The sequence below is a fragment of the Puma concolor genome, chromosome B3 (assembly GCF_028749965.1).
Source record: "Puma concolor isolate L17-30 chromosome B3, mPumCon1.1.hap2, whole genome shotgun sequence".
Lineage (NCBI taxonomy): Eukaryota > Metazoa > Chordata > Mammalia > Carnivora > Felidae > Puma > Puma concolor.
The window spans coordinates 25,578,893-25,606,371 of record NC_141672.1 but is presented as its reverse complement, the minus strand read 5'-3'; the positions used below and the strand labels follow the sequence as shown (position 1 = coordinate 25,606,371).

Below are 27,479 nucleotides of genomic sequence, written 5' to 3'. Positions count from 1 at the left end.
GGGACAGAGGAGCAGCTGTCTTCTGAGCACATTTCCTGAAAGGGGCCCCTTTCAACAAGTTGATTTAAGGAAATATGTGAACGTGGCAGTTGTTGAAACCAGAAGGAGTCCTCTTTTCAGAACCAGGGTTTCCTCTCTCCCTGGGATGTTGCCTTTTGCCTTGGTTGGCATACTTCACCTCACACAATGGTCACATTCATCGAGAGTGGGTCATGTCTTATCACCTAGCCTCCTGATAATCCACCTCTGGCTTCATGTCTTCTATTCACTCCACCCTAAGAGCATCGGCCTACTCGTTGTTCTTCACACATACCAGTTTGCTCTAGTCGCAAGGCCTTTGTTACTATTACTTCTGGGACATTCTTCCCATGGCTAATTCCCTCACTGTCTTTCAGGGCGTTCTTTAAATCTCACTTTCTCAAAGACTCAGATTTGTGGTCTTTGACTATTTTCATGGTGTAAATATGCCTAGCATAGTTGGTTCCATGCTACTAAAGTGACCTTAACCAGTTCAAAAATTTCTGAAGTTTTAACGGTTGGCTCTGACAAGCCCACATGATTTACACTTCCATGCTGCTGTGTCTGTATTCTAGTTAAGCATCTTTTGTACTTCCGGAGGTAGTACATGCCACACTTCAGGAAGCACTGCTTGGACAAAATCATGTATAGAATAAAGGCTTTCCTTATGTTGGATTCAGTCAACCTCTTGTTGGTTTGATCTGTTTGTTCAGTGGGCATAGATGTTTGTTCCTGGTTAAGGAACATTTTCCTCTTCAAAGCAGGGGTAATAACCAGCTTTGCTAATGGCATCATCATAAAAATCGTGGACAGTAATGGTCTGATAGAGACTGTGGTGAATTACCGAATGTGCCAGTTAATAAGCAGCAATTTGGAAATTATACTCATTGCTCTTATGTGAACAAAGAAGTCTCCACTTGGCTAGGTGGGCCAGAGTCTGCCTTCAACATCTAGATCACCCTCTTGACTGGGTTTTTGTGCACTTCCAATCAGTATAAAACATATGGAATGTGCTCTAGGTCTGTTGTATTCCTCATTTGTTGTTCATTCTGAAGTTTTTGTAGTTTTTTTAAAAAAGTACTTGTGGTTTTATATACTGCCCCTACTCCACAGACGTACATACACTCACATCAACAACAGTTCTTCCTATCCCTTTGTATCCAAAATAAGAAAGTAAAGAACCTAGTGTTTATTGATAACCTGCTATCATGCCAAGATCTTCCATACATGATCTCATGGTGTCCTCTCTCCAAACTTAGAAGTTATTTTCCTCTGCTTTATTAGTGAGGGAATAGAAGCTCAGATAGGTTAAGAAATTTGCTCAAAGCTCAACATAAAAGAACCAGGTTTCAGACACAGCCTTTCTTTTTTAAGTCTCAAAACACATTTTTTCCTATAAGAACTTTTCACCAACATTTATTAAGAGATGAGAGTTGTTTTGTTCGTTACTCACTTTCTAATTTATTTTTGCTGATTTTTATAAATATTTCTTGCACAAACTTAAAAGTGGGAATCTGTCTTAGGCCGCCTACACCCAAGCATTGGATTGTCAAGTTGAAAAAGAAAAATCTAAAAAGAAATCAATGTCATTTCATGCCTCTTAATAGGTAAATAAGTTAAAATTATGTGTGTGTATTCAGGTGTATAAAATGTTAGTACTTAACTTAAAAATAAATTTTAGCTATGTGACCCTGTGATATGAATATTGTAAAAATGTGCTGATACGGCTTTGGGAGTTTTGTACTATTTTTGCATATGGAAAAACTGTGTGCATCATTAGGCACTGAGCTCAGGGTCCTGCAACGGCTCTGGAGGAACCTGGGCCCTCTCTCCTGTTTGAAGCACCAGGCACTGGGGGAATCCTTAGAATAGCCAGACTCATAGTCAGCGTTCCATCAATATTTGTGAATGAGATGCAGTATTTTCCTGACACTGCCCTAATCTTTCTTTCTTTTCTGCCCGCACCCCTTCTCCCTGCAGATCTTTTTCTGGAGTCCTGAGAGGCAGGTTATGGGCAGGACTGCCTCTGGTCCGCACCATGAAGTCTGAACCTGCTCCCGCTCTGCCCTGGGCCCTGCTCTGCCTGAGCACTCAGCTTTGGGCTGCCCTGCTCCCTGCAGCCCCCCGCTGCTAGGAGGTAAAACTTCAGGACTGGTCCTTGGCCTGTTTTTGCCTTTCACCTGGCTCACCTCACTGCTCACGCCTCCTCCATCACGGCACCCCCAGCCCAGCCCTCTCCCCGGCCTCCCCGGCTGGGGCGTTTGGGGGTCCTTTGGGAGGAGTGCAGTGCTGAAGGCTTCCTCCTGCTGTGGACCTTCTTCTCCTTGAATCAAGGCCTCCGGATCCACATGGATAGCTGAGATCTTTTCTTGGAGAAACACACTTTGCTCCTCACTCTAATCCCACATTTTCCCACTTGACTTTCCTCCTCTTCTGCTGCTTGGTCTTCCCCCCCCTGCTTCTTTATTGGATTTCTTGCTCGTGCACCCATCTGGGGCCGTCTTGTTCACCTTCCTTCTTCCTCACCCTCTGGATATTTGTGCGTGTGCCTCCTTCCTTTTGTGTGCTCTCTGTACCCCCCCCCACCCATCTCCTCTTCCTCTCTCCCTTCCCGCTGCCAAGGGGGATTGTTCCCCTCAGGGCTGTTCCTTGCCAGTCTGCTCCTCTGGCCTCAGTCCTGGCAGCCACAATGAGCTTCATTGCGCACTCGGTTTTCTTCACCCTGAAGGTGAGTGTCCTGCTGGGGTCACTGCTGGGGCTCTGCCTGGGCCTCGAGTTCATGGGCCTCCCCAACCAGTGGGCCCGTTACCTCCGCTGGGATGCCAGCACGCGCAGTGACCTGAGCTTCCAGTTCAAGACCAATGTCTCCACGGGGCTGCTCCTTTACCTGGACGATGGCGGCGTCTGTGACTTCCTCTGCCTTTCCCTGGCAGATGGCCGCGTACAGCTCCGCTTCAGCATGGACTGTGCGGAGACCGCTGTGCTGTCCAACAAGCAGGTGAATGACAGCAGCTGGCACTTCCTCATGGTGAGCCGGGACCGCCTGCGCACGGTGCTGGTGCTTGACGGTGAGGGCCAGGCGGGTGAGCTGCAGCCCCAGCGGCCCTACATGGATGTGGTCAGTGACTTGTTCCTTGGCGGAGTCCCCGCGGACATACGACCTTCTGCCCTGACCCTTGATGGAGTACAGGCCATGCCCGGCTTCAGAGGATTAATCCTGGATCTCAAATATGGCAACTCAGAGCCTCGGCTTCTGGGGAGCCAAGGTGTCCAGTTGGATGCTGAGGGACCCTGTGGTGAGCGTCCCTGTGAAAATGGTGGGATCTGCTTTCTCCTGGATGGCCACCCCACCTGTGACTGTTCCACTACGGGCTATGGTGGCAAGCTCTGCTCAGAAGGTAAGACCTTCTTCCCTAGTCCTCTCTTACTAGAGACCCACCCACTGCATTGGGTGAGGCCAAGACTATGGATAGAAACCACCACTATCGTTGAAGGGCATCTTTAGCTACATGTTGGATAATTGGGTCCCTTTGGAAATCCTTCGATTGCTCTCAATGGAAAACCCATCAGATCTTGGCAAGGAGAGAATCCTGGCTACTCAACCATGGGCTTCTTACTCAGATGTTTGGCTGTACTCAAAGGGCTAGATGGAGCAGGCTGAAGGATGTGTGCCCCAGATCAGCTGCTTCCACTGCAGACAGCAGGGTTAGCACAGAGCAAGAATCTGATAGAAATGGGCAGTGTGGCTATCTCTGTCCCTCCTGATCCCTTGAGAGTTGGGCCCTTGGGATGGGTGGGACACTCCTCATCACTTCCTCCTTAGTCCCCAGGAAAAAGAGTGCCCATGCCAAGGAGAATGAGGGTGGATGGATTGCAGGTCCATTCTTGGCCCGCTATCATCCCAGCCCTTCCATTTGCTTCTCACCCCACAGTCTTTGGGGAGGTTCCTGGAGGGTGGAGGAGGCAGCTGGGGATGGGACTACTCACCTCCTCATTCTAGCAGCAGGACTTTTCATATGAGGTTCCTCTTTCCTGTCCTCTTCCTCCTCTTCATGTACTGAGAATGGTCAGGAAGGCACAGAGACTGACAGGAGCCTTGTCTAGCCAAACCCCCAAGGGGGCTGGCAATACTCAGTATAGCCTTGACAAGCCTCTCAAGTTCAACCACAGCTTCCCAGGGAGAGGGAAGGTAAGGCTCATGCCTGAGGACTTAGATTGCCCTCACCTTATTCACCAAATTCTGACTGTATGGGATTAGATCCGAGAGAAGTGGCCCAGACTCTACTTTCACAAGTACCTAAAATCCAGATTCATGGGCTCCAGGACTCATTGAAGGCCTGGCTTTGAGCAGGAGGAAGCACTGAAGTGACAAAGAATGTGAGAACTGACCACAGGGGTATGCATGTTGAGAGGCTGGAATGAGGAGGAGGCAAAGAAGTTTGATTTTCTCCTTTTTGAATCAAGCCCTGGATTCTTCTAGAAATGTTTTGCCATCCCATTCTGGTCTCTCCAGGAAGGTGGTGGGATGGTATAGGGCAGAACAGTGGTTCTCAACCTTGGCTTTGCGTATTAGGATCACTTGCAGGGTGGTTTAAAAACTCTCAGGCCACCCTATGGGCTAATTCAATCAGAATTTTGTAGGGGGTGGGATCCAATGTGTATTTTTAAAGCTCCCCAGATGATTCTATTGTGCAGCCAAGATTGAGAACCAACAGGTCAAGAGAGGTCAGGTAGGTGGGGCTAGGTGAGTGTCCCAGCACTGACTTCCAGGATTTTTTCATTTTGGTGAGGCCCCTGCCTTGGGATTTGTAACTAAAAATAGTGTCTGTAGGTGTTCCTCAAGCCATCCCATAATAGCCCAACCCCTAAAGCAGGTTGTAATTCATATGAATTTTAACCACTCCTATTAAAAATGTTTTTTTTTTTTAAATCAAAGCAAAGTTTATTTCATAGGTGGTGGATGCTGGAGAGTAGGACACTTTGAGGATCTTGTTGGAGACCCCTTTGTAGGTCATGTAGGGGCTATTGTGGGAGCCCTTCCCAGGTCTCTGCTGCTTCTTTCCTCTGCTGGGCTGGGCATCACATCTTCCCTCCTGTGGCTGGGCTGCGGGAGAGGGAGATTCAAGACATGCGTGCCACTTTTTATTGGCTTCTTTTTTTCCCCACGGAGCCCATTGGAAAAGTGGATGGGGAAGAGGACCCGAGGCCACCCCAGCCCACAAAGCCACTTTGGGAATGTGGTTATTGAAGCACTTCTTATAAGCAGGTGCCTTCTGGAGCTGACTCCGTTCCAAAGCTTCTTGGCTTTGGAGAAAGTTCTGCCTGAAGACGCTGACGTCTTGTTCACCCAAAGGGTCTGCTCTGTTCTCAGAACTTGCATTGAAAGCTGGCATTCTTCCTTTCTAGGGACTAGGGTGTTTGCAAGTGTGTTGTTAACTTGCTGATTATCCCTGATTGCATTCTTTGTGTTTAAAAAGAACTCATTTCCTCTGGGCAGGTCTGGATCAGCACTTTTCTGCAGGAAGAATTTCCATACTGTATATGTATATGATTTGTCTTTTCTCTCTCTTTTGGGATGTGTGTGTGTGTGTGTGTGTGTGTGTGTGTGTGTGTGTGTGTGTGTGTGTTTCAGGTCTCCAGTAGCATTTCTTTAGAGCAGATTGTAGGCAGTCAATTTTTTAATAGCTAAATACAACATGGATATTTTAATAATAGTTCTTTCTGCAGGGTTCAGATCATCTAGTGGCTGTGGATTGATACCTCTATCTGAAGAAGGCAAACACAGAGCACAGCTCATTTATTCTCCTGATACATAAATAGAGTAAATGAACTCTGTCGTAACAGTAACAGTTGGCTGGCTTGGAACAGAGCAGTGCAAAGGTTGAGGTGAGGGTGGGTGTTGGGAGAGGTATCAGAATTGACTGTTGATAACTTGGAGTCTGTTGATCCTGGTAATTGTCATCATGTCTAATCAGTCACAAAAAATACATTACAGGCTTTTAGAAAATACCCGTTCTCTGTACACGTAGTTAATTTTTAGCTAGTAAGCAGGAAAAGCTCACCTGTAAAATATTAAGGGGGACAAATTTAAGCAGATGTACCTAAAACAAGATGAATAGTCTAAACAAATGCCTACCCATTTGTCTAAAGATGATGTGGTGAGGTTGGCTGTGAGGATGCATCCACTCCCTACTCTGCCTCCTTTCAGTTGTACACGTCATAGACCGGAAACCAGCATACTTATTCCCAGCTATTGGTCCTGCGTGCCAGGCATCTATCTGATTGTCCCGATTTGTAGGATAGGCCTTGACATTTGATTGTGTGAGGGCTTGCACCCAGTTTGGAAGATCCATTTTTTACTTCATGCTTTAGCAGTTCAAGAACAGGAAGAGCTGGGAGGTCTCCTGCAGCTTCAGATGGATGTGGTCGGGGCCTATCAGAGGCGCTCTCTGTGGTCCATTAGCTTCTAGCCTGCTGGCGGAATTGATGTTTGCTTGGCCTGTCTGGCTTTACATGCCTTGATGGCTCCAGAATATCTCTGTGCTGCACCCTGGGAAGAATGCACAGATGGGCCTATCTCCCCTATGTGCTTTGGGCTCTTCTGATCCCCCATTGGGTGTCTTCTCTAGGAAGAACCTAGAAGATACTGGAGATGGTTGCTGTGGAAAAGTTGGACCTAGGGGTTGGAGGTCCTGGACTCACTATCTTCTTTCATGTGGTGAAATGTTATTTTCTCTGGCTGCAGACTGAACTCCACACATCCTACTTGAGAAAAACTTCATTCCTAGGCTCCTAACTTAATTAATGGTCACATTGAACATTCTGGCACATGGTGGAGAAAAGGTCCCAGATTTTTACTTCCAGGTGTTGTGTTTGTAAACAAAATGTTCCGGTGCTCAACTTTGGACTTGTTTGTGTAATCTTGCCTTTTTAGTAAGGGTCTTAGAGGACAGAAGAAGTGCAGGTAGTTCAAAATGATTTTAAAATAAAACATATCTATTTTGGAATATAGTCGAGCTATGGCACAGCATATTCACTGGTTTTGATCTAGCCCAGTCTCCTATTACCAGTATCCTGGAGCTCACTGGGCAATGAAGAGGTATCCTGAGCTCCCCCAAAAGAGCTGTCCCCTCATGGGTCATTGAGAGTTTATGATTACCTTGAAATGAGTTGAAATTGATACTTTATTTTTAAACCATTCTTAGTTATGAATATGCATGTATTGAATTTCTTAACAACCTTATGGTCATGAAGAATTGATTTGCTCCCAAGGTGTGTACATTTCAGTAATAGTCTTACTGAGGAGCTCCTTGAGTATGAAGTCAGCCTGTTGCAGGTGGGGTAGGGCCAGGGAAAGACGGAGAAGGCATCACATGTTGATTTATCCTCCCAAGTCTCATTAAATGGGCCTACCTATATCACATACCACTTGTGTGTCCCCACTTTTAGGTTAATTCAGTGAAGAGTCATGAGGTCCTATTCAGTTGGGGGAAAACATGTTCATTGTCTATCTCTTCCTGCTGACTTGGGCAGGTGCCCAATCCAGAAGCTGCAGTCTTGAGTCTTAGCTCTTAACTTCTCAGGTGGTGTGATCCGACAGTGAAGTACAGCGGTGGGTGTTGGTGGAAGGGGCCCGAGCCTTATTACAAGCACACCGTTGAGTGGTACCTACTGGCCTCCCTTTCCCATCCCTCCAGCTGTCTGCAGCTGCAGGTTGGTTGGATTGATGGCTCAACACCACTGTGTGGCCTTGGTATGCCTTCCTGAAAGTGAATTTTAATTACTTTTCTTTTTACTGAGGATTTTGTGACTCTTCCCCCATTTATCCAAGCCAGAACTGGGATGGAATGGTGTATCAAGAGACTGATTTCCCCTGAGCGTTTACCAAGGGCCAAAGGCTTCCAATGCTGAAGTTAAGGTTCTAGTGATTGCCCCAGCTGATCCTCCATTTCTGGGCATTTGTGTAAAAACACAAACATCTCCCTCCCCATCCCCAGTGCACATCCTGCTGGAATTGTAACATGGCAGTGTTGTTCCTAAACCATGTCAACCCTGCATGGCTTGGGGATAGGGGTGGGGGTGGGAGCTGCAGGGGAGTGGTGAGCAATCAGTAAAGACTATCTCTTCAGAATCCTTCTCCCCAGTATGGAGACTGTGGCACAGAAGCAAGGGCTTACAACATTCACAAAGGAGAAGTGCGGCTTCTGAGACTTGATTCCCACCCAGCATTCAGGCGTTAGGTGGGACCAGCCCAGCCAGCCAGCAGGGGCTGTCGCTAAACGGAGCCTGAATAGGGGTCTGATTGCTCCTTTTTCCTCCTCTCCTTCTGATTACCAAGTGAGATTTCCTGGGTATGCTGTATGCTAAATGGCAGAACAGCCGCCTGCCACTTGCACCAATTATCCCTCTTTTAACTGCCGAGGGAAGAGCAATTTTTTTATACCCCCCCCACCCCCACCCCACAGTAGCATCTCTGCCTCCTTTAAAGAAATAAGAGTGTTTTTCTTTGTTCCCCCTTCAGGGGGGTGAGAACAGTCTTCTTTCTCCCTTCGCAGAATCCATACACCAGCTGCAGGCTACAAAGGGGGTGGACACGGGGTAAATGCTTCGTCCGAATTCAGTGGGGTTGAGGGTTACCCAGGCATTTTGCCAAGAGCCTTGGAGTGGCACGTGAGCTTGCATTTGCATTTGGTAATGAGACACCACAGGGCCCAGCACCAGGGGCTAATTATCTTCGTGGCCCCTATCTTCCTTTGCAGGCCGTCAGGGAAAGATGGTTTCCAGTTCCTAGGGCAGCTGCCCATCAGCTGGGTCCTCTGCCCTCTTTGCGGGACAGAAGAGATAGGGTGTATGCTTGGGGGATGGGGCCAACATACTCTCCCTGCAGTGGGTGTCCTGTGCAACAAGGCCCAGAGGTGGAACTTGAGCGAGAGGCTTCAGGGCAGGGCTGTGAGGGTCAGGAACCCTTCCTTGGATAAAAATAATAATGATGTCAGTATTACTATTATCGAATGCCATCATGTGCCTGACAGCCTAGGTGCTTTATGCGCATTGTCTCATCTAATCCTCATGGCACTCCTATGTGGTTGATATCATTAACTAGCCTCACTTTACAGATGAGGAAAGTGAGGAGCAGAGAAATTTGGAACTTGAAGAAGGTTTAGTGTAGTCTTAAGAGCATGGCTTCTGGAATGAAAAAGATTGGACTTAAATCTGGGCTTGTCCAGTTATAAGTTGTGTGTCTTTGGAGAAAGTTTTAGAAGATTCAGTATGCTCATCAATAATCGTAATAATTAATAGCAGCTAACATTCAAGGAGTGTCTACACTATATTGACTGCTGTGCATGAGTTAACTTTTATAACCCTCACAGCCACTCAACACACTATCGTTCTCATTTTGTAGACAAGGAAGTTAAGGGACAAGAGGTTCAATAATCTGTCCAAGGTCACACAGCTAATAAGAGGCAAAGCTGAGGTTTGTATCTAGGCGGACTGGCTTCACAGACCACACTTAACCACTGTACCATCCTGCCTTGCAGTGAATCAGGATAAGAAATTGTACATCGGGGAGTTGTTGAGAGCATGAAAGCAGATGAAATGTACGGAGTTATCAACATAGTCTCTGGGAAAGAGCAAGTCCTGACTCTGGGCTGTTGGTCTTCCTGGTGCTTGTAAGAATGAACTGTGTGTCAATTTGGTCTTGTAGAAGGTTTGATGCTCCCCTATGAGTACCCCCACCTCTGCCATTTTTCTGCATCCCAGTTTGAGAAATGGTAGAAACAAAAGGAGGGGAATTCAGTTTCATTGCCATTTTGCCCCTGCCTGAGAGCCAATGATAATGGTTGTGCCTGTTGGACCATATTTGGAACTCTTTGCAAACCTGTGGTGTTCTGGCCCCCATAGCAATACAATGAGGCAGGTAGGACAGGCTTTACCATCCCACTGAAAAGTGAGGAGACCCAGACATGAGGCTCCAGTGAACTTGTGGGTATGAGGGCAAGTTTGGATGCTGCCTGTTTGGCGGGTGTCTCTGGGACCTAAAAACCCAGATTCCCAACGTGGCATTTTATTTCTGCTCCTAGGCTCCCTTCATTAACACAAATGGCCTGTGTCTCCATTGTGAAATGGAGCGTTGCCTCCCTGGATGCTGGTGATAAGCAAAATGTCAAACTCCTGGTGTAGGAGGTTATCAGCTCGGCCAGTCCCAAGGAGCCTTACTCCTCCCAGACAGACAGAAAGCAAGAATATGAGAGAATGAGAGAGGATGAAATGAATGTGTCTGAGTATTCAATTCCCACCCTCAAGACCCTGGTTTGAAGTGAAGTGACTGGGGATTGGACCCATGGGTCATGAGGCATTTGGAGCACAACTCCACCACGCTGGAGCATCGCTGGACAGCATGACCTCTTCAGACTTAACCTTTGGTTTCCCAAGTACCAGGAATTGCCCAGCACCACACCCAGGGTTGGCGGTAAAAGATGGAGCTCCTGGATTATTCTGTCAGACTCCTTCTTGCTTTCCTGCTGCCTTCTGACTGTCTTCACAGCTAACAAAACCAAACTCTCTTTCTCTGTGTTTGTGCTTCTCTTTCCCTTTGTGTGTGGGGGAGGGGAATCAATACAGAGGCGGATTTAACCAGGAAACAAAACCTTTCATATATCCTCACTTGCGTGGTCCCTTTCAAGGTGCCATACTTAATGCTGTATTTGTGATTTTTTTTTTTCTTAAGGAATCCCTGGTATCATCAGCTTCCAGCTCCACCTCTGTGGATCCGCCTCTGTTAAGACTTGTTGCTGCCCAGTGGCAGCAATGTTGCTCTGGGTGTACATGTGATTCCCCAGTGGCCTATGACCCTTCATCACAGACACACTTTCCTTCACTTCATAACCGGAAGGGCAGGAAGAGCCTTGGAGGGGGAGTGTGGAGGATGAGGGGCATCTAGGAATGTTATATGGGGAGGCATCTAGGATATCTAGTGGGCAGAGAGAGGCCATGTCTAGAAATGTTTATTGTTGATGCAGAGGAAAGTGCTGGTGTTTAAAAAGAGGGGCACCCGCATCCTCCTCCTGAGGTTTTCTCAGCTATAGTTGGGATGTTTGGTTCGCTGCGGCTCACTGGGGGGCTGTGTTACAGGTGACAGGCTGTGGCTGACAGAGGAGAGGGACAAAGCGTGGCTCGGCAGGCCTGTCTCCGTGATCTATTTGGGAACTGACAGTGCCAGTGGGTTGTCATTACTGCCGTTGTTCTCCAGAAATTGATGTCTTTGGGTAACCTATTTGAAAGCAATACGGGGCCCTCTTTAAATGTGTCATCATCTATATCTGCTCTCAGACCTCCACTGCTGTCCACAATGTTCCTAAATAATGCATTTTCCAATTAAAAAAATTTTTTTTAAATTCAGGAACCAATACTAGAAAGCTTTTAAAAACAAATTGATCTCACAGTCATCTGGCCAAACTGCCCAGCTCTGCTCTGTGTTAAAACTTACTTCACACGTGGTCCTACAAGCGGCTAATGTTTCAGCTCTTTGGGGGGAAAAACACTGTACTCGGTGAGGGTACACAAGGGCCTGAAGAGGATGGAGATGAAAGAAAGGCAGGGACATGAGCTGGAGGCAACATGAGGCTCTTGGTTTAAGCTGTGACATGCACTTAGGATCCTTTGGGTTTAACTGAGGCTCTTATTTAAGTATCTTTGCACCTAAGATGACTCTGAGGAGCTTTTCTGTCAAGTTTCTCCACGAGACTCTACGTCTGATCTTCTGATATTTTTGCCTCTTGACTGCTGGTTTAGTTCTCCTGAAGTGGTTCTATTTGCAGGTGCAAAGTTCTTAGAAGACAGAATCTCAATAGTCCCGTGGTTGTTGGCAACACTTGGGTTGGTGTCTTTGCTGTCTCAGGCAGAGTGTTCCAGGCAATCCCATACCCTTTCCTCCAGGTATTATTGGGAATGTGTTACCTGCAGCCCCAGGAGAATAGACAAAGTGCAGTGAGAGAGTGTTGAGCTTTTTAGTTAATAAGTTGCTTTAAAATAAAAACAATACCCCTCTTGTGAGGAGGGACCAGCCAGGCTGAAATCACACGTGTGCGATCCAAACAGTGGGAACAGGGCTGGCAAGGCTGGGAACTTGCCACATTCTCATGATTTCTTCCTTCCTCCTCATTCTCTCAGGCTTCTTTCCTTTCCGGGAGGGGTCCTGTCTCTTGCATGGCTAGCTTGGACTGCTAAAGGAAGCGGGAAGGGTGAGCTTAGAGGATGGTAAGCCTCTCACCTGTGGGATTCCTAAAAGACTAATCTTCCCCTAGAATGCTTGCTCCACCTAGATCAGGAGAGGCAAGTCTGGAGTTTAGGCTCAGGAGATGTGCTGTGAGCCCCTTCTCAGATTTGAGGAGGCACACTGAAATTTGGGGGGACCCTGGTGCTGGGGAAGAAATATTCTGCGAGGGATGGAGCACAGATCCCGTGATCCATTTAGAGGACAGTGAGGCATTTACATTGCCTTCTGGTCCTGGCTTTGCCTATGTAACGCACTGGAAACCAAGGTACATTGTAAAGAATCATGGGGTGATAACTTTGGAGGGGATTTTAAGGATCTTTGGGTCTAACTACCCATTTCCACCCTCTTCTCCACTATGTAAGACATATTTCCTCCTCTCCAAAATACCCCTAGTCAAATGCAGTGGTGGATGGGGGCTCAGTGCCTTTCAGGGCAGCCTAATGTATCTCTCTGTGGTCATTCCTGAGGGTCAGGGAGCTAGCTCTTCCTACATCAGGCTGCGGTCGGCCTCTAGCCACGTCCTCACTGGTCCCCATTCTGATTAAAGCAGTCTGACCTTTGCAATGGGCCTTGTGGGTGAGGGGATGGGTGGGTCATAACATTTCTGGATGCTGCTCTGCAAGAATTAACTCTTGTGTCAAGTAAAATTCATACGGGATTCTCTAATATGGCACTAGCGGCCCGCACATCACAGAGTTATTTAGAATTAACTGCTTGAGATTAATCTTAAACAACGTGGGAGGGACTGATGTGGGAACAGACTCTGAGGTAAGCAGGTGATTCATGCTCTAGTCATTTTGTTCCTAGGGCTCTTGCACTCTGGAAGATTCATGGTTGGCCCCATCTCTGGCTCTATTGTCTGTGCCTCATTTCACCCCCCTAAGATGTCCCATCTTCCTCTACACCCCGCTGGCTTTGCAGCATCTCTGCTTTTCCTGGGAGCCCCCTGGAAATCTCTAATGGCTCGGCAATAAGATAGACATTCTAGAATGCTATGGAGTAGCATAAAGTGGAATTGGATTGGTCTAGCTTAACAAGCCCATCCTGGCATCCAGGGTCAGACACCCCAATAGACATCAAGGTTTTGCTAAAAAGCCTAACAGAATGGTTTTTAGAAAAGAAGATCATAAAACGAAGCAGTATCAAGTAGCTACTTCTGGAAACTGGCCTTGGAAACAAATGCCCGATCCAAAAATGCTTCTATTCTGCCAGGTTGCCCTGGGTTTCCCATGTTTTTGGCCCTGTTGGGCAAAAGTCTCTTAGGGAGAGGGATTAGGCAGGGCTAGAACATGTTCCTCTCACATTGGCATAGACTGTAAACCTGCCAAGCAAATTCCATCCTGCAACCTAAAGGGGACGAGGCTAGCCTGGCGCTCAGCCACCTCCTCACTGGTGGTCATTTTACTGACACTGCAGCAAAGAATGGAGAACTCATCTCATAATTTTCTGATTTAAAATAGTTTACTTTTAAGAGCAAAGCCACAGATGCCATTTTGACCCTAAACTTGAAATGTATCCAGAGTCATCAGCTTCTACTCCGGGGTCTCATTGTCCATCCAGGTTCTCTGGACTACGCACATGTGCTGGAAAGTGGGCATGACCACATCACATGGTCATGTGAGAATTGGCACGTGGGCAGATGGTTGGGTTTTAGTTGCTGTAGAAAACTTTGCTGTTTGCTCTTCCTGATGTTGAGTGTTCGGCCTTGTGTTAATGCAGATTGGGGCTGTTTTTCCCCCATGTAGAATATATAACCAGTGGCTACATTTTAATGTGTCTCTTGGCTCCCTTTGGCTTTCACGTCCTTAATGCAAGTTGCAATAACTCAGTTGAGTTTCCTGATTCTTGTTGCAGGAGTGTATATAAGGAGGCGCTCTCTTTGAGAACTCTAAGACATGAAACCAAGGGAAAACGCTGTTTCCCTTTGTTAATTACTGCATGTACAGGCTTGGTGCTAAACCACTGGAGTGTGACAGACAGCAGTTGCTCAATAAATATTGCATTAATAAAGCACATTCTGTGTGTATATATGTGCGCTTTCATGTTTTGTATGCATGCCCTGGTGTCTGCGTTCATGTGCTAACACACATGATGGATGGATGTAGGTTCCCAGGAACGTGAGTTTAGTAATACCTGTTTAACACTTTAACTGGTGGTGTATCAGATATGACTTGGACTGCAGTGGGCAGTAGGCACTGGAAATGCCTCCTCTCTTTGAATGGAAAGAGTGGCATGCTTACTGTGGGGCAGTTTTCATCGAATCTGTGTCAAGTGCATACACTTTCTACCTGGTTTGATCTAGTTGAAGACAGACTAGAAAGAATTTCTTGTTTGTTTACAAACCAGTGGTTTCCTGTAACAATTACAGGCAGCAGCCAGCCTGGGACCATGTAAATGCTTGTGCAGTGGCTGTTTGAGGCAGACATGTGGTTGTCACTGGAGATGGAGAGGACCCATTAGCTTGTATGGATTCCCTAGAGAAGATGAGGCTCACTGGGGACGGGATAATTGTCCTCGGATATCAGAAGAGCTGCCACGAAGAAGAGGAAGTGGATACTGAGTGGGAGGGTTGAGAGATCAGAGCTACAGAGAAAGAATCCTGATGCTGAGAGCTGTCGGACCATGCCTCCCCCCATCTCTGGAGGGAATGCAGCAGGTGCTGGGGCGACACCTGTCAGTGTGTGCTGGTGTGTACGTGCCTTCACACTAAGGATGCCGTGGTTCTGAGGGTCTCGGCCTCCAGGCCCACCCTTATGTTTGATCATGTTCATCCTCTGCCTTTCAGGGGGTGGGGGTGAGAAGATTATTCTCTAGATCATTGGCCTTAAAAATTGGGCATATGCAGGACCATTCTTCGGGGATATGTATAGTTAACTTATATACAAATTATTTATAACTAGATAAACATCTCTTGCGACAACATATTAAAGTTATTTTTCTAATAGGCAGTTTGTTCAGAAAGGTTTAGAGGCCACTGATCAATACTAAAATTTATATTTATCTCTCTTTAATTGATTGTAGTTACTCTTGGCCTCCTGTTACAATTCCTTCCCCCCGGGGGCTTGCAGTTTTCAGGTGGAGGCTGACACCAGGGATATGTGTGTTGGGCTCTTGTCCTCTGTCTTTAGCCCTGTGTGTGGTGGTCTTGTTGACCTGGCCAGGTGGTTTTGGAGGGTCCCATGGGAACATATTCTGGTCATACCTCCCTCCTTCAGGGGCCTCACTGTTTGGAATTCCTAATACTATCTCAGAGCTTCTTTCAGCATAAAATCATGGCATTTTCAGGGGCAAATTTGGCTTGTGGAAGAGAACAAAGTCTTTGAGGTATCATCAAGCATTTATAAAGCAGTTCTTGACATATAATCATCTATTTTTTGGAGTAGGCCATCTATTTACTGGAATAAGTATATTCTGTGATTAGGCATTCACAGAGGGAGTGCCTATTATGTACCAGGGAGGTCCCTGCCCATGTGGAGCTTGTGGTCTAGTTGGGAAGCCTGTCAGGCAAAGAAGTACAGCATGCAGTAGAGCCACTAAAGTACCAGGTAGAATGTTAATAGAGTAGCTCCAAAAGGGGTGTCCCACCCTGCTTGGGATGGGAGGATATTTCATAGTCAGACTTAGAAGTTTTATTTGGTAGACTGTTGGGGAAAGGACATTTCAGGGCAGCCCTGTGAACCAGTTATTTGCAGTAGTTAATGTGGCTGGATTGAAGGATGGAGGCCAATAGGAAAATAATGAGATGAGGCCTTAGGCAGGGTGGATCTCAATGCTTTGTAAGGATTTTGGACATTATTTTTTCCCTGCAGTTGAGGGCTATTGGAAGTTTTTCAGTTGAGTAGTAACAGATTTGAATTTTAGAAAGATGGCCCTAGGGGCAGTTTGCATGATGGATTGGCTGGCTATTGGAAGGCTTAAAGCAGAGAGGCTAGGTGGAGGCTATTGTGTGGTTTTGTTGAGAGAGAAGTCTATACCAAAGGAGTAGTGATGGAAGAAGGGTCAATTGCAGAGATGTTAAGAAAAAGAACTTAATAGTTGGAAAGGCAATGACTTTGAACGGTGTTGGACTTGTGCTGCCTGGCTCTGCCACATACTAGCTGTGCAAACTTGGATAAAGGACAACTTCTCTGTGTTTTAATTTCACCATCTGTGAAATGGGTGTAATAATAGTGCTCGCCATTTAGGATTGCTATGAGGTTTTACTGAATTCTCATGGAGAATTCTTAGGACAACACTTGGCACGTAGTAAGCATTCAGTGAATGTTAACCATTATTACTAATTAGCATCAATTATTCTTCAAAAGGGGAAGGAAGAGCTTTGATGATGTGCTCTGGTTGTAGGTATAACTAGGGCAGGAAAGTCAGTGGGAGGAACAGATCTGGCATGAAGACAAGAGGGGGGTAATAATCAATTTTGGTTTGTCTGTCTGTACCCCACCTTCTCTTTTAACTCTGTAAGATACTTGCAAGGAGATGTGCAGAAGCAGGTGGGGGCGATGGTTGTTCTAGGGGGGAGGGTGGGATTGGATATAGATGTCAGAGTTGTTGTGGGGGTGAAAGAAGGCTTACACATGGATGAGGTTGTCTAGGCAAAGAGTATAATTCAGAGGAGAAGAAGGTACATAACCTTTGGGAACCTTAATATTTATAGATAGTAGAAAAAAAGGAATCTGTGACCTTGATGAAAGCAGATGACCAGAGATGTAGAAGGAAACTAGGAACAAAGGAAAGTTCCTTAAAATTCTTCACTGGTCTATAAATGAAAAGAGTACTCCTTAACCTCGTTGGAGTTGGGACACTGATTTGAATGTAGTAGAACAGCATCAAAAGATTACATAGTTTAATTTTAAAACTATTCACATTGGCCTTTCTTCTACCTTCAATCTAGTGTGTTCTGTTCATTTGAGAAAATTTCTACAAATAGGAAGTGAAGTCTTGGATAGAGGTGGTGAAACTGAGGGTTTTGGATGTTTGCATGATGGAATTTCTGGCTCCCAGAATATCAGAATCCTGTGGGAATCAAGGACTCAAAGATCTGAAAGAAACAAATCCAAAGAAAAAGAAATGACTTGCCTAAGACCAACCAGTTGGCATTCTTATTTGTGCTTTGCATTTGAGACCATGTGATTAAACATGAAATGCCTTGTCTATGTTTTTCTTGGAGCTGGGCATTGAACTCTTGAGGATACCAGCACTGGCACTCGGTTCAAAGCCATGCACCTTTTCCTGGGATTAGGCAAGAGATCTTCTAACTCTGGTCCTTGTAAACTAAAAGAGCAAGATCCTCCACATAGGGGGCTTTGGAAGCCCCTGGCTCAGCAGCCAGTGATGTAAACGCTGGTAATTAATTCACTTGTGGTTTTTCTACCTTTGCCATGGGTGGGGTGTTTGGAAAGGGAGCAAAATCATTTCTTAAGGAAATTGAGGCTCTCTTCTAGTTGCCTGCTTGCTGCCTTCCTCCTGTCTCTGACTCTCCAGGGCTGGGGGTGGGTGCTGTGTCCGTTCTCCGAATGCTTGCTGTGCAGCACAGTTTTCCAGGAATTTCAGGACATAGGAATTTTCACCCAGCTGTGTTGTGTGTTGCTGTTCAGCAATCTGAAGTTGCTTATCCAGCACAAGTCAGAATGGGGAGCCTGGGGAGGAGGGGGAACGCCTTCGAACATTTTTCTAAGCAGAAGAAATTGAGGTGTTAGGGGCCCAGCTGGCGTGTGATAGGAACCAAGAAATGGAGCCTACGTGAGCGTGCATGCCCACATGAAATCTCTTACTGATGATGTTATTCCAGAGGTACTTCTTTCCACACCCTTGACAACAATAAACACTTACTGAGGACCTACTGTGTGTTAGGGAGGGAGCATGGGGGTAGAACAGTGAATAAGACAGACATGCCTTCATGCTGCTTAATTCACCAAGAAATTACCAAGTGATGGATGCTTTGAAAGGGGAAGTGTAGTGTAACAGTGGTCTCTGTGCATTCAGGGGTTCCTCTTCAACCCTGGCAGAACAAAGACTCAGGGAAGTTCAAGGGTATGCTTAAGACATTCTAAGGAATCACAAGAGGTCCAGGGCTTTTCTAGATGCAGTTCTCAGCCTGGCTCTCCCAATCGGAGTCTGCTGGTCACAGACCACAAGAGAAGCTGGTAGGCTCAAGGCTGAGTTTAGCTTAGTGCTCTGCTCTAACCATACCCTGATGCCATTTTAATTTTGTGGAAATCTTATAGATTTATATCACTTGATTATTTTGATTGACTAAATTTAATGATGATGATGATGATGATGATGATGATGAAGAACTAATCCTCAATGAAGCACTTTCTACATGTCAGGCATGGGGCTGAGTGCTCTCAAATGTAAGTTCCTTTAATTCTCTCAACCACCCCTTATGAAAGAGGTTCTGTTGTTCTTGGCTGTAGATGAAGGAGCCAGAGTTGAAGAGAGAAAGTCATCTATCTGCCTAAGAAGCGAGCCTGGGTGCAAAAGAGGGTGGATTACCCTATAAGGTGGTTACAAATATTAAATGAGATAATGAAGGCAAAGCAAGAAGCACATTGATTGTCAAATAACAGATGCTTGATCGATGAGAACCATTATGGTTTTTGATCCCTGCACCAGGCTCTGTAATGGTCACTGCTAGCCATGTAGTTAAGAGTATCTATGCACCAGACATTGTTCTAAGCACTTTACACACCTTAACTCATTTAATGCTCACAACAGTTCTCTGAGGAAGTGCTGTACTATTCCCATTTTATAGATGGATATGCTGAGATCCAGAGACATATGCTTATTTTCCCAAGGTCATGCTGCCAGTCATTCTCCATTGGAAGCAGGTGTTTTAACTCCAGAGCACATGCTCTCTTAGCCATTATGCTACACGGGAGGTAGTTACACAACCCCAAATTCAGTGCTGTCCTACATGAACTCCTGAGACAGAAAACGTAGTTCATTTAGTCTCCAGGGTCCTGCTTGTCTCTTTTTGTCCACTCTTCCTCCCTTCCCCCACACCACTGTTTGAGTTTTTTTTTTTTTTTTTTAAATTTTTTTTTTTTTTCAACGTTTATTTATTTTTGGGACAGAGAGAGACAGAGCATGAACGGGGGAGGGGCAGAGAGAGAGGGAGACACAGAATCGGAAACAGGCTCCAGGCTCCGAGCCATCAGCCCAGAGCCCGACGCGGGGCTCGAACTCACGGAGTGCGAGATCGTGACCTGGCTGAAGTCGGACGCTTAACCGACTGCGCCACCCAGGCGCCCCAACACCACTGTTTGAGTTTTTAAAGACAATGTGTAGTTAAGGAGAAAATGGACGAGAGGTATTCCACCAAAGCTCATTCTCCAGTGGATCCTCTCAAGAATTTTTTCAGATAGAATAATAATGTCAAGGATATTAAGACAACAAGGAAAAATAACAGAGGAGCACTGTGAAAGTAAAAGTATTACATACAACACACAACAAACAGTGACTCAGACCCTCATTTTTCCAATTCAGCCCATCCCCCAGACTCAAGTCTCCCTGTGAGAGAACCTGCTATCCTGTCCTTACCCTTTCCTCACCTCTAATCACCAACCTCCTACAGGCCTCTAGTTCCACTCAACTAATTCCTACTCCTCCATCAGATCTCAGCTCAGACCTCACCTCCTCCAGAAAGCTTTCCTGGACCCCATGCCCAGCCCATTCCATGTGGACTAAATGGCGCTTCCTGAACTCCTGTAGCATCCACTATAGTTTCATAAGTGGAAGGTGACTTACAATAGGCCACTCTGCCAGCAGGTGGCTGAGGCACTGGGACTAGAGCCCAGGTATTCTAACTCCCTGTCTGGCATCCATTCCCCTATATCACACGGAGAAGAGATAGGTGGCCCAAGAGAACTGGCTGATTCCACAGAACACGGGTTGCCAAGCACAGTGTGTGGTGAAGCTATGGTGCCTGTGTTGGTGCATCTTACAAGTTAGAGGAAAATAGTGATGGAAACTTAATCCAATATGTGAATAATTATAAATGTGATGAATGGTATAGATGGCAAGAGCGGAATGGGGGGAGATCTCATGAGAAAAAGGGGTGCTCAGGGAGGCGCCCCCCCCCCCCCAGGAGGTGAGAGTAAAGATGAGAAGGAACCAGGAGGAAGCAGTGGAGAGGGGCAGCATCTCTTCATTGTCACTTGTTTGGCCTAAGGACAAGAGTAATTAGTCTCTTATCCCTGGCAGGAGCTGTGTCTTTTATTTGTAAATATTTGTTTGGAATATGGTTGATGGGTAATGCAGATGGAGGGAGAGAGGACAGGGATGAAGAACAAGAGAAACCTTCATTCAGTATGGTAGGGTGAGGACTCTGGTCTTGTCTGGTAAATGGCCATATCTAGGGGACACCTCCATCCAGAGTTCAGAACTCTAGAGGTGAGGATTGGGTGTAGAATCTCTGTGTAAAGGAAGCTCTATGTAGAGAAGGTGAAGATGAAAGGCTGCTAGAACAAGCAAGCCAATGAGTGTCATTAGCTGCCAGTCCAAAGACACTTGTTCCCCAAATAGCCGCACAGCGTGAGGGCCACCCACGGCATTTCCAAACAGCTGCCTTTCCTCCTAGCGCTGACTTTATCGGGCTGCCCTCCCAGGCGCTCCTGCCTGCCATGTGTGTTTTCTCGGTGCGGGAAGAGGCAGAGGGGGTTGCCCTGGTTAATCCACACTCTTCAGTTATTGTTCCCAGGGACATTTATAGTCCAGAACATGTAAACAGTTCTCAGCTTGGAGGAGTAGGGGAACAGTCTGAGGCTGGGAATCTGCTTGATGCTAAGTGTCCTATGCTTCCTGGGCTTTAGGCTAACATCTGTTGAACAATTACTATGTTTCAGGCTCTGTGTGAGTAGCTTTATCTTTTGTCCCCGTTTAACTGACGAGCAGACTAGAGCACACTTTCCCCATCTACCTTCTGTGGCAGACATGCAAAGATACCAGAATGAAGTTTTGCCATTCGTCGGGAAAATGAGAGAAATAAACATAATGTAGGAAGTTTATTGTAAAGGCACATTTTTTTTAACTTTGAGATTATGCCCTTTTACTTTTTGGTATTAAACTACTTTTTATTTTTAAGAAAGCCTGGTAATACAAAGCATCAGTTTTGGGGCTTTTGCTTTTTCTTGGCAAGATAAAAATAGTTATTCTATGTTTCCAAAATTACTAAATTGCTTAAAATATATTACAGGAGAGTAAAATCTAGTAGTGCGCCAGTTATTATCGCAGGCAATAGGTGGTTTCCATGCTACTTTCTTCCTATGAATAAAGTATTTATATAATTGTTTTCACTTTCTATTCTGATCTTTTATCAGAAAAAATGTATCTGGACAGGAGCTCTGAGATCATATGATTTATCTTTCTTCAGCATTTATCAAGATGTTTTGATTGCACAGTTTGACCTTGAGACATTTTAACTCTATGTTGGTGTAGTCAAGATTATACAAACACTGAAACATTTTTATTATAGGAGTATTTTTTAGAGGCAAATGATGTGGGGCTCAGATGATTCCTCAATCCAGTTTTCCTTCAGCATACTTAAACCATTTCTTATTTTTCCAATTCATTTATATTTTACTAAATTAGTTTTAACCAGATCAGTTCTGCTCCATGTGTCTTCTACAGTGAAGATTTGATTAATCGATCAGTTATTTTTGTGTGTGTGTGTGCCTATCAAATTTTACCTATATAGCTTCTGCCATTGTGAACGTTCTTTTTGTGGTCATTATTTCTACCACATCCAATTTTCTCACATCAAGTTTGACGGTCTAAATTTTGTCAAGAATGTTTGATTCTTCCTTCAATTTTTTAGTCAATAACAAATTTTACTATGTGCATTTTTAGCTGCTGTCAGTTCCATTTTGTGTTGACTTTTTTCCTGACAGGTCTGATTTTTTTCCAGGTCACTTTTTACAGTTCGAAGAACCACATCTTCCTACAACTAAAGTCAGCCTCTTGCCTAATGTTTTTAGCAGGTGCAAAAATGTACTTGAGAGGTCAAAAATTCAGGATCCAAATATTCTGTGTTGCTGAAAGAGACCAGTGATCCAGAAGGATTAAGAAATCTACCCAAGGTCATACATCATGTTCTTGGCAGGGTTCTTCTGGGTTATTTCAGCATATACAACTCCACTAGTTCAGTGAAGGACATATCAGAATGTAAGATTGGGTTGATCTTGATGGCATACTATCTGCTCCTACCCTCTCATTCCCCCTTCTGAGTCTAATGGAACTTCCACCTACCCGCCTTCTTGAGAAATAGCAGCTGGGGCCCCAGTTCGAAGCCTCTTGGCTTCTCCCTGCTTCCTAACTAGGCCCGCCTTAAGCTGTGTGTGCACTGGGGTGGCATGATTTACAAACAAGCAGGACCAAAAAGGAAAAATCCTCTCTTGTGGAGAATTAGGTCAGTGGCAGAGTTGGGGAGGGGAGGGAATCCAGACCTTGTTCTCCCATCTTTCAGTTTACCCCCTCTTCCCTAAAGCAGTCAGGGCAGAAGCCACATGGCTATTGAGAAGCAGACATCTGGGCTTGGGGGTGAGGAGCAGGGGGGCAGTACCCCCCCCCCCCCGCCGTATTCATGTGCAGAACTGTGTGAACATGAAAGCGGCCTGTTTTCTGGCCACTTGGGACTCCCCCCTCTCTCATTGTATTTGTCTGGATTACTCTAAGGGGGATATTAGTGTTGTCTAATAATGGCCTCAGATTTATCTAGGGATTTGTGTGATTAATTCCCAAGCAAAGTACAGCAGATAGATTAGAGCTCAGCCTGTGTGGTGGGTCTACACCCTCTATTCTCTGCGCTTTCTAATTGGTTTTGGGGGAGGCTCTTCTCTCACTGCCTTGTTATCCTGATCATTGAAGGCTGTAGCATTTAGGCCCCCACTCTAGGGTAGTGGAAACCATTTTCCACTGCTACAGAGCATGAGTGAGTGTCTGAGAAGACAGTGAAATCTCCAAGTTCATGCTCTTGTTCCTTTATGAAAGCTGCAGAGATGTGGTCACTTGCTTTTCTCTCCCAACTGCCACCACTGTATTCTCAGTGCCAGATTCTTCTCCCAGCCCTCCTGTTGGGGCACTGGTACCCCAGCTGTGGCACAGTGGGAATAGAGGTGAACTGGGATGTAAATGATCTGAATTCTGGCTTCAGCATCAACATTGTCCCGGTGGATGGACATGTTGGTTACCTGGTCTAGGGTCTGTGTCTCTCCTCTGAGCCTCAAAGGATCCTGTATGACTTTATTGCACTGATCACAATTATGATTATTAAATAACTGATTATCTGGTTATTTGTGGCCCATCTCCCCAGCTAGACCTTAAGATCCAAGAGTGCAGGCCCCACATCTGTCTTGTTCATCTGCCATTCCCTCAGTGCCTAGTACAATCCCTCACTCATGGGGATGTGCTTTGAATATGTGTCGACGGAACGAACCTGTAAAGCAGAAGACACAGATTTGCTGGACACCCTAGAGTTCTTCCACTTCTAAAATTCTCTACATCTCTCCTACTGTATTTTCTCCAAAACAATCACATAAACACCCCCCTTTCTAATGTTTTGACTGTTTTTTTAACTGTAGTACCACAGAAGTTGTAAGATAAAAATGGTGATGAATAATAATAATTTAATTCAAAAAGCATATTACTGATATATAAAATGTGAAATCCCTCCTAAGAACTCCCCCTCTGTTCGCTTGTTCTCTATGGGTCCTGGCAGTGGAATGCCACCCTGCCTGGGCTTCTGAGTTCCCTCTGCCAGGGCCTGCAGGATCCTGTTGAACCCTTCAGAATAGGCCTGGTACTAACTAGTGGGCTATATGCATGGTTCTCAGACTCGAAAATCATTCTTTTAGCTGCAGAGCAGATAGTGTGCTAATTTCACATCACAGCACACACTGCTTTTCAAAGGGAAGAAGTCAACCTTGCCAATTTTCTGAAAATGAAAGAAGGGAGACTGTTTAAGAGAAAGCGGAAGAGTTGATGGGAGCTTGGCAGTGAGAGAGCCTTAGGGCTACTTGCTTTCTTCTGAGGTTCTCAGGTCACTTAGAAACTCTTTTCTCAGAGAATTTAGTTGAAAGTCTCCAGCTAACATGAGCCAATATCTGACCCCCTCCTCAAGCCCATGGCAGACACTGCTAATCAATCTTGACCCCCTTTTCTTTCCAAACCCATATGCAGCCTCAGACTCTTTTTTTAAAAAATTAAAAGCTTTTTAATGTTTATTTATTTTTGAGAGAGACAGACAGACAGAGCGTGAGCAGGAGAGGGTCTGAGAGAGAGAGGGAGACACAGAATCCAAAGCAGGCTCCAGGCTCTGAGCTATCAGCACAGAGCCTGGCACAGGGCTTGAACCCACGAACCGTGAGATCATGACCTGAGCCGAAGTCAGACACTTACCTGACTGAGCCACCCAGGTGCCCCCCCGGACTTTTTTTTTTTAACACATTACTCCAAAAATGTCACCAAAGAAAATGAAACTAATGTGTGTTAAGCACTAGACATTTTATATACATTTGTCTGTTTTGAACCTTCTGGCAAATGTGAATGATCCCCATTTTACAGATGAAGTTTAAGTAACTTATACAAAGTCATCTAATAGCAACGTTGGTAGGGCTCAAAGCTTACATGTTGCCATGGCTTCCAGGGAGTCCTACCCTCAGGTGTCAATCTGACCACCAGGCCAGTAATGGTGAAACGTTCTTATGAGATGTGTCTCCACTTAATTGTTGCTGTCCATCCTCTGGGGCCACTTCAAGTTTACGCTAGTAAAAAAAAAAAAACAAAACTTTGAAGCATTCTCTGTCAACCCTAAATCCTGTATTAGTGCTAAGTGCAGTAATAGGCCAGATAGGGCCACCCTATCATGTTTATCTACTCTCTTGCTTTATTAGATTTACTACTAACTGCATCCAGGGCAGTATTTTTTTTCAGTCCCCAGTGCCTAAGTTGGTGTTTGGCATGTATAAGTGGTCAGTAAATGTTAGTTATTTCGAATTGAACCTGACACAGAGGCTCACTCTGGGAACACAAAGGGTGAGGATGAAGGCTTATGGCAAATTGAAAGCCTTCTTGGCTGTTCTGAGAATCTCTCAGCCAGCCTTTTCCAAACTGTGTTCCACGAGATTTTACTAGGTATTTTATGGAAGGAGAAGTGCCCAGTGTTCAAAAACATTTGTAAAACTGCATCCTGTATCCTCTCTTTGACTTCACAGTGTATCTTAGTGCAGGCAAGGCTTTCTGAAGTCTTGCCATAGAGAAACTTGATTATTTTTGTTTAATTCAGTTGTTTCTACATTTATTATTTTGTTGCTGTTGGCGAGGAACTCCTATTTACATTTTACTGGATGTGTGTTTTTGTGGAATTCTGTTCTGGATATGTTGCCTCAATTTATAATCCTTTCTGTGAAATAGGGGTCCTGAAGTCATAAATGCTCCAAGAAACTTAATGACTTTTTTTTATTAAAATATAATTAATATACATGGTTAATTAGTTTCAAGTGTACAATATACTGATTCACAATTCTATACATTTCTCAGTGCTTATCAGGATACATGTACTCTCAATTCTCTTTATCTGTTTTACTCTTCCTGCACCCACCTACCCTCTGGCAACCACCTCTGTATTTAAGAGTCTGGTCTTTTGTCTCTTTTTTTGGTTTGTTTGTTTCTTAAATTCCACATATGAGTGAAATCATATGGTATTTGTCTTTCTCTGACTTACTTCACTTAGCGTTATGCCCTCTAGGTCCATCCGTGTCATCACAAATGACAAGATCTCATTCTTTGTTATGGCTGATTAATATTCCATTGTGTATATATGCCACGTCTTCTTTATCCATTTGTCTATCGATAGATACTTGGGCTTCTTCCATAGGTTGGCTATTGTAAGCAATGCTGCAGTAAACATAGGGGGGCATAGATCTTTTTGAATTAGTGTTTTTGTTTTATTTGGGTATAAACCCAGTAGTGGAATTACTGGACAATGTGGTAATTCTATTTTTAATTTTTTGAGGAACTTACATACTGTTTTCCATAGTGACTGCACAGTTTGGATTCCCACCAATAGTGCACAATGGTTCTTTTTTTCCACATCCTTGCCAACGCTTGCTATTTCTTGTCTTTTTGATTCTAGCCGTCCTGACAGGTATAAGGTGATATCTCATTGTGGTTTTGATTTGCATTTCCCTGATGATTAGTGATGTTGACCATCTTTTCATGCATCAATTGGCCATCTATTTGTATATCTTCTTTGGAAAAACATCTATTCAGGTCCTCTTCCTGTTTTTTAATTGGATTATTTGTTTGTTTGGTATTGAGCTGTGTAAGTTGTATATGTCTTTCATATATTTTGCAGATGACTTTTTTTGTTTTATTATTTATTTTTGACAGCGAGAGAGAGGGAGACAGAGTGCAAGTGGGGGAGGGGCAGAGAGAGAGGAAGACACAGAATCCGAAGCAGGCTCCAGGCTCTGAGCTGTCAGCACAGAACCCAGTGTGGGGCTTGAACTCACAAATCATGAGATCATGACCTGAGCCGAAGTCAGATGCTTAACTGACTGAACCACTAGGTGCCCCATATATTTTGGATATTAACCCTCTTATCAGATATATCATTTGTAAATATCCTCTCCCATTTAGTAAGTTGTCTTTTTGTTTTGTTGATGGTTTACTTTGCTAATGACCGTCAACAATTATTGTCACTGGAATTGGCAACCTCACACCACAATTTCTTGAAATTTGCCCCCAGTTCCCCATGACCTCGATTTGGGTGGTTGACTAGTGAGAGAAGAAATAATTGGGAATGGATGAACAGTACTATGAGAAGGAAAAAGACTTTGAATTCAGAGAAATCTGAGTTAAAATCCTGGATACTCTGTATGAGTGAAGTGAGCTTGAGGGTATTAACTCCCCTGAGCCTTGGTTTCCCTGTTTGTTAAGTGGGGATAACAACCATGTCTATATCAGCATTAGATGAAGTCATGTATATACGATGCTACCACAGGGGGCTACCACAGGAGGCCTTCATTAAATAGCAGAGATTATAATGGACAATGAATGACCCTTGCACTTGACTTCTGGGTCATATTTTTAAGTTTCTTTCATTTTTTAAAGTTTTATTTTATTTTATTTTAAGAGAGAAAGCGGGGGAGGCAGAGACGGGGGAGAGAGAGAGAGAGAGAGAGAGAGA

At 45.0% G+C, this 27,479-nt stretch overlaps 1 protein-coding gene across 34 annotated transcripts in view; it reads left to right on the top strand.

The window, feature by feature from the left end:
- Positions 1–27,479, top strand: part of NRXN3 (neurexin 3) — a 1,579,173-nt gene that overhangs the window by 64,977 nt on the left and 1,486,717 nt on the right. For all 34 annotated transcript variants that reach the window (XR_015252137.1, XR_015252136.1, XM_086709138.1 and 31 more), the window contains exon 2: positions 1,999–3,416. Coding sequence is in view for 32 of the 34 variants with exons in the window: in XM_086709138.1 (XP_086565264.1) it covers positions 2,708–3,416 (709 nt within the window). In the remaining 2 variants the exon portion in view is untranslated. The remainder of the gene's footprint in view (positions 1–1,998; positions 3,417–27,479) is intronic.